The sequence below is a fragment of the Pistacia vera genome, unplaced genomic scaffold (assembly GCF_008641045.1).
Source record: "Pistacia vera cultivar Batoury unplaced genomic scaffold, PisVer_v2 Contig154, whole genome shotgun sequence".
Lineage (NCBI taxonomy): Eukaryota > Viridiplantae > Streptophyta > Magnoliopsida > Sapindales > Anacardiaceae > Pistacia > Pistacia vera.
The window spans coordinates 916,287-924,566 of NW_022195619.1; the positions used below are offsets into that span (position 1 = coordinate 916,287).

The 8,280-nt window shown below is 34.7% G+C and overlaps 1 protein-coding gene across 1 annotated transcript; it reads left to right on the plus strand.

Annotated features, from left to right (window-relative positions):
- Positions 1 to 509: 509 nt before the first annotated feature.
- LOC116124660 (protein NUCLEAR FUSION DEFECTIVE 4-like) lies at positions 510 to 2,731 on the plus strand. Its single transcript, XM_031410381.1, has 2 exons — positions 510 to 1,651; positions 2,253 to 2,731. The coding sequence occupies exons 1-2, from the start codon at positions 510 to 512 to the stop codon at positions 2,665 to 2,667; spliced, it is 1,557 nt and encodes a 518-aa protein (XP_031266241.1). The 3' UTR covers positions 2,668 to 2,731.
- Positions 2,732 to 8,280: the final 5,549 nt, after the last annotated feature.

Below are 8,280 nucleotides of genomic sequence, written 5' to 3' on the forward strand. Positions count from 1 at the left end.
TTAATTATAACATTCTATTATAAACAATATTACAATACTTAATTAAATGATTAACAATTTAATTAATTATAATATTACATTATAATTAAACCCTAAACCCAAATAGTATATTTGTTAGGGGTGTATTTGTAAACTTATAAGGTATTTTTGTCATTTTTTAAACTAATAGGGGGTAATTAATTTTTTACAGGGTACCCCGAAAGGAAACTGGAACCTGTATTTTAGGTTCCGATTCCTTGAATTGAAGAACCTGTACTGTGCGGTTCTGGTTTTGGTTCCTTTTTCTGGGAACCTATACTATGCAATTTCGGTTCCGGTTCCCCTAGCTTATATCATGTTACATGTCATTGTCTATGCACAATATTGCTGACTTTTTCAATATCTCTTTACACATTGCTCTCCTCGTGGTTTTCTATGTTCTACATGCACAAACATTTGCTCCTTATAAATACCCATCACCCCACTCACTGCAAAGCAAATCATTTAGAACTTGAAATCTACTTCCCACTATGCCTCAAACCTTTACTCAATGGCTGAGCTTGGTGGGGGCAATATGGCTTCAATCCATAAACGGAACAAACACAAATTTCCCTGCTTACTCATCCCAACTCAAAACTCTTCTCTCCATATCCCAACTCCAACTCAACAATCTTGCCTTCGCCTCAGACGCCGGCAAGCTTTTCGGTTGGATTTCCGGCATTGCAGCTGTTTATATGCCACTCTGGCTCGTTCTTATGTTTGGTGCCACTCTTGGTTTGACTGGTTACGTTTTGCAATATCTCTTCATCACAAACCAAATCTCCTCTCTTTCATATGGCTATATCTTTTTACTCACTGTTGTGGCAGGACATAGCATTTGTTGGATCAATACCGTTTGTTATGTTGTAATCATTAGAAACTTCCCATCAAATCGTCAAGTAGCCGTAGGAATAACAACTAGTTACTTAGGATTAAGTGCAACAATCTACACAGATATTGTCGACGCCTTATACTTTCCCAGTAAAAGAGCTAAAGCTTATCTTCTTCTGAATTCCATCCTTCCTTTATTCGTTTGTGTCATAGCCGCGCCTCTACTTAGAGATGTTAAAGTTGGAAAATGTAGAAGAATGAGAGGTCGGTTCATTGTTATGTTTGTGATAACAATGGTCACGGGAACTTATGCCATTATTGGTAGCTTTAATTGGGTGTCAAAAATATTGTCGCCGCTTAAGAATATGATTGGTATGATAGTATGTCTATTAGTCCCATTAGTGATTCCATTTGGAGAAAAGATTGGAGATGTTTTAGCGATAAATTGGTGGTTAAATGGAGAGCCAAAGGTGTATAATTCAACAGTAGAAGAGAATATGAGTGTGGAGAGAGTGGAGAATGGAGTAAAGGAAGATGAAGAAGATGTAAGTGAGATTGAAGATCATGAGATTGGTGTAATGGAGGAAATTGGGGTGAAGTTGATGGTGAAGAGAGTGGAATTTTGGTTGTATTTTTTTGTATATTTATTTGGTGCAACTCTTGGTCTTGTGTTTCTGAACAACTTGGGACAAATAGCCGAGTCTCGTGGGTTCACTGGAACTTCTTCTCTCGTTTCTTTGTCTTCTTCATTCGGTTTCTTTGGGCGTCTCTTGCCATCTCTTTTCGACTACTTTTTCTCAAGGTATGTCTTTGTTCTTTACTCTTCATTTAGCACCATACAGTTACTAATTACATAAAATGAACAAAAAAGATTATAATAACTTTTTGGTTACCTCCCATATCTCACCTTATCTTTAGGCACGAGGTGATAATTTTTAGATTATAAATACAAAGTAGGAAAATGGACAGGTTTTCCTTACAAAAGAATCAAAATAGAATATATAGACATAGGTGAAATGAGCCCTACTCTTCCTTTCCAATGGCGCCGTTACTGTTGTTTGGTGGTGCATTTACTCATTTTATTTTTGGTTAATCAGATGGTTGCATCTTCTACTTCTGATAGGCGTTTAATGAAATATTATATATATTCTGAGCAAATGTCATTAAAGTTGTGTGACTAATTGCTTCTTTCATAAAATAAAAAATTAGAGACCAATCGCTTTCTTTTGGTTCATGTATTAAAAACTCCAAAACATTGGTACCTGAGAACTTTTCTCTATCAGTGTCAGACAGTTGGTCAATATTGAAGGACGAGTCATTTCTATTGTGTACACTTGTTACTAGTTTGCTAGAGACGTACAAGTATGGTAATTGATACGTGGGTTTTTGTCTGTTTGTTTCAGGAGCAAGTATATGATTTCAAGCACAGGTGCGATAGTTGCATTAATGGCTCCGATGGCAGGAGCTTTCATTTTACTTCTGAACACAACCAACCTTGCTCTCTATGTGAGCACTGCCATTATAGGGATCTGTACAGGAGCAATTTCTACCTTATCGGTAGCCACAACCACCGAGCTGTTTGGTTCTAAGAATTTCGGTGTCAACCATAACATTGTAGTTTCAAATATTCCAATTGGCTCCTTTCTTTACGGCTACTTAGCCGCCCTTATATATCATAAGGGAAGCAATGAACATGGCCAATGCATTGGAATGGATTGCTACAGATTTACTTTCATTTTCTGGGGGTCTCTGTGTTTCTGTGGGACTTTCCTAGCTTTCATACTGTATATCCGTACAAGAAAATTCTACTCACGTTAGAAGGCAATGACAAATTCTAATAAATTTCTCTGATAGGGACGTATAGTTATAAATTTTATAAAATGATAGGTATTTTAATATTTTCCGATTTATCGTTTTTATGTGTAGACACTTGTATGAATATAATCCATTAATTTCATATATAGAGTTACAGTAAATCTATATCTTATGGTTTAAATGACCAGTTCATTACAGTAAATCTATATCTTATGGTTTAAATGACCAGTTCATTGCAAATGAATTATCTGTTAAGATTTAAATATTTATGTTTTAATCTCCAACTGTTCTTTTCAACCGTATAATTGATGGGTTGTTTTTTTTTTTTTTTTTTTTTTTTTTTCAAAATAAGCATTTATATATTATAACCTCAATAAACTTAATTCCTCACAAAAATGGGAAAATTTTATTGCCACACGATATATATATAGATACGTGTGGATACGTATGATTGAACATGGTTGCGTAAAATCCAAGGCAAAAGCAATTTGAATATTGAAATAGCGATATTAGCCTGCCCAATTACTTTAGTTGAGATATGGGAATTGAAATTAATGCCGTGCCCCTGCCTTTCCAAAAACATTTAATTGTATGCCAAAAAATGGTTGGATCTGGGCGGCCTTAAAATATTCTAAAATATTAGTTCTTTTCTAGTTATTTGCCTATGTATAAACTACTGCCCTTTTATTTGGAGACAAGCATTTAGCCTAGAAATATAGGTCACTATTTTGTTGCATACATTACAATATCAAGGAAGTAATATTCTTTTCCCTTCCGAATTGCATCCAAAAAAAAAAAATATATATATTATAAAGGCTGATTGGGTGAACATGCCATTATTTAACATCCTACAATACAAGATCAAAATAAATTGATGGTGAAAAGAATGTGAAATTAGTAAGAGAAAATACTGTAAATTGATTGTTGTTTTGGTGAAGGGAGATTAATTTGGAAACGTCACGCACTAAGATAGTACCATTTACATTACTGCTTATCCACAAAGTAACTTTCCTTTTGGCCTTCACAGTGGAATCTACTAACATGTTAAAAGCATAACAAAAAGGATGGATTCCTAAAAGGATCTTGTCCCCACTTGGTTTAAGAAACGTCCTTGTTAACCCCAAAGCTGGTCTTGGTTCATCTCATTTTATTGTTTGACCAACTTTGACCACTAAAATTTTAGTTTTATGGTTAAATATGTAAGGTAAATTATCAATATCATTCTATCAGAGTTAATTTTATCATTTGGATCCCAAAAATAGAGATAATATTAGATAATATAATATTATGCCGGTGACGGAGTGAGTGAGATGTTTTTGTTAATTTGTAAATTTTTATTGTGAGAATGTTTAGTTAAAATAAAAAATGCAAGGGTTAAAAAATAATATAAATATTTTTAAGAAAATGACAATAATGTAACAAACGCATTTTCAAAATCCTATGTTATCTTATTTATAATAGAATTTTAGAAAGGTTATTTAAAAAAGTGTACCAAAAACAACCTAAGTTATCCTGCTAAACTCTAATATAAATAATTAAATGTCTAATGAGCCCGTACAACCCTAGTTAGTAAATACGGGTACGGCAAAAAAACGGTATGGGAATTTTACGGGTATGATACGGCAAATGGTGAAAAATACGTTTGTAAAAATTCGGTCATAAAATTCGGATACGAAAAAAATACGATTCGGATATATACGGATTTAATACGACACATTGTCAATAATACGTTTTGAAAAATACGGCAATAGCAATCTTGGTTTTAGCACTTTTCAAAACATCCCCATTTAAATAATCCATTGTGGTCGACTCTACAATTTATTTTTCTTTTAATTTAAAGTATATTTGAACAATAACTAAGACTAGTATTTTTATCCTTAATTTTATAGCTACGCATACAAAGTTTGGATTCCAATTAGTATAGTTGTTTTATTTTCTGAATTTAATTGGACAGTACATTCAAAGGTCAAATAATAATAGTGTTATGAAATCTAAAAACATGACAAAGTGCACATGGGTTTACAATTTGCAGTTGGCGTTGGTTGTAAACTGATGGTTTGTTGCTTTTTTCTTCTTCTTTAAGTATCTGCCAATTCCAAATCCAAGCCTGACAATATTATTTTTATGAATTCATGCTTTTCTTTTGTAGTTTTGCCTTTACCTTTTGCTTTTATAGATGATCTTTAGTCTTTTCATTTTGACCCATACAACACAAAACAATAGAACTAAATGAAATATTATGTTAAAACAGATACCAAATATAACTCTCACGAGCATTTCATCAAACATGTTTCAAACAAATCTATCAATCCACCAACATAACAAATCCATCAATCCACCAGCCCCTATTACTACTACTCACACACCAACACAAACACAAACAAATCACCAACATACAAGATTCAAAGAGAGTTAAAAAGAGAAGAGAAGATGTGTTTAGTTTTATTTTTTAATAGTTTAAGTCTTGGACTTAAAGCTTGGAGAAGAGAGTTAAAATTTAAAAAGAGAAGAGAAGAAGAGATCAAGACTCAGAGTCAAGAGATGAAGAAAAAAGAGTTGAATTGTTGAAGATTTGAAGAAGAGATGGAGACTGTGGAAGAGAGAACCGAGAAAGAGGAGAAGGAGATTTTTTTTAATTTTAGTCAAATCCCACCAAAACGACGTCGTTTTGCCTTATTATGTAATTATTTTTTTGTCTGCAAAAATTCGGCAAAAATTCGGGTATAATTCGCGAATTATACGGATAAGGTATATAATTCGCGAATTATACGGCAGCCCTAATAAAATACGTGAATTCGCGTTTTATACGGGAATTATACGGCTAGCCGTATAATTCGCGTATAAAACGCGAATTTACTAACTAGGCGTACAACTACAGTTTTAGAAGGTTATACATGTTGCATATAAAATAATTTAATTTGAAACTACGCATATAAGTTCCAAACATAAAATCATATGTATAAATCGATTTGATGTAGTGGTGATCACTAATCCTTACAATTCAAAGATTTGCTTGCCAGATCCACAGTTTAAAAAGCATAATTACACTTTCTTTATGACATCAATTAAATTAATTAATTTGCACCGATCACACAGGTGCACTTGGACATTTCATTATCATATTATTTATCGTAGTGTCAAATCAACCCATTAACACCTAGCTGCGTAATTTTTTTTTCTTCTTTATATGATTAATGGCATGAAATTAAGATTTTATATATATAATCCAACAGGCAACTAAATTAACAATTTACATTAATTATTTTTAAATAATTCACTTAATGATTATTAAGAGTTAGATAACGTTATATGTCTTTTACAAAATAGTTCAATCTTAAGCACACCAAAAGTTTCCAAAACTATTTAAAACCTCTCTATAATATTGAAAACCCTTGTAAGACAGGGAGATTTTAATAATTTAAAGAGTATTTAATACATATAGACAGTTTTATAGTTTCCAAAGAGTTTGGGTATTTTTTAAATTAAATAATTTATACAGCTATATGAAATGAACCCTAATAATTAATTTTGAAATTTAGCTATTTAATGTCTTTAATATAATGTTTAAATTTTTTTTGATGAAATATGGAATGCTGAGGCTATCTATGCTGGAATCAAGTAGTCATTGATTCTCAAATCATTTGATTGATCATTGTAATATTTTGTAATTAAAAGTTTATTGTATTTCCTTACAATATTATTTTCTTTCCTTTATTATATTCAAAGCCATTGTATAAATTGGTTGATGTACACATTACAAAATACATAATACAAATGCAATTCTCTCTTTCTCTACTTGATATTCTTTGGTCTTCATTTCTGCCCTTTTATCAAGTCTTCTTGTAGGCATTCTTCGGCAGTCTTCTGCCTCTTTTGCCACTTTTAATCTCAAACTCTGACATGGTATCAGAGCAATCCTTTGCTTCCGCTACAAAGCCATTGTTTCTCTAAACCTGCAAAACAAGGCAACATAATTAGTTCTTCCAAACATCACAAATGGACCCAACCAAAATACCAATTGAACCAGAATCAGCATCCACAGCCATAAGTGAAGGCCCACACAACCAAACTCCACCAGGTCTAAACACACACACTGGTCAAAATTCTCCATCAAAGCCCAACCAACAAACTTTTCAACCCGGCCCATAACCATTTGGGTTTATGGGTCAAAACCCTAACCCGACAGTCAAAATCAATCCGGATCCACTTTTCAACCTGGCTCATTCCCATTTAGGTTTATAGGTCAAAACCCTAACCCGATGGGTCAAAATCCCCACCCGATTTTCCAAATTCTTCCAGCCTCCACCGGTCTACCGGAACTAGGGGATGCCTTTTTCTTGCCAGTTTCTGATGGATCTGAACTCGTGCTCGTCAAACAGCCGTTGGCCGGATCTCAAAATTATGCCACTTGGGCTAGAGATTTTCGGCGCGCTCTAGTAACCGAAAACAAGGAAGGGTTCATCGATGGAACCCTTCCCCAACCCATTGAACCGCATTTGATCCAGCACTAGATTCGATGCAACACCCTCGTTCGTGCCTGGATCAACAACTCCCTGACCCAAGAGATTGCTGCCGGCTTGCCTCAGACAGAAAACGCTCATGAAATGTGGACGAACATCCGAGAGATGTATAGCCAACTTGATCTCGCAAAGATTTTTACTTTGCATAAAAACCTTTTTGAAATCAAACAACACAATCTGCCAGTCATAGTTTATTTCAATCGCCTTTTGGCGATTTGGAACGAACTCGATGCTGTTGAAGAACCGATTGAAGGGCCATCGACGATTTTTCACCAGATCAAACACCTGAAAGATCAAAACAGGTTAATACAGTTTTTAATTGGTTTAAATGACAATTTTTTGGCTTTTCGAACGCAGATGTTGGCTACGTCCCCTGCGCCATCTCTCCGGCGCACTTACCAACTAGCCATCCAAGACGAAAGCCAGAGATCAACTTCGTCTGAAACCCAATCCAGTACTGAAGCGGCTGCCTTCGCTGTCAATCCCCAATGTTGACAGAATGGACACTTTGAAACGAAAACTGGAAATGACAAGGGGAGGCTAGGGCAAACTGATGGTGAACGTCACAATTTATATGGAGGATTTAACGGCCCAGATTTGACCTCCTCATCTTACGGCTGACACTCAACTGGGCTTAATAATAATCATTTGGGCTCAAAATTGGTTACCAGCCCAAATTCCAGAAATAGCCAAATTTTTGCAGCTGGCCCAAACTCAGGCAATAACCCAGTCCTCTCCACAAATTTTAATTCCTACCATGGGCCTTTCAAGTCCAACAAAAATCGTTATTGCGATTTTTGCAAGAGGAGAAACCACACAAGAGACACTTGTTGGAAACTACATGGCCGTAACCAAACTCAACGGTCTGGATCTGTCACTGCCAATCAAGTAAGTCACCTTGTTAATTCTGAGAGTACCGCTACAGTCCCTATGTTTAGTCAAGAACAATATCATCAGATCCTGCAACTGCTAAATCAAAGTCCGCAGCCAAATAACATATCCTATGCAGGTACCTCCTTTTGTTCCAATATTACAAAAGAAAATTTTTGGATAATTGATTCAGGGGCTAATTACCACATTGTTTGCGATCCCAAAC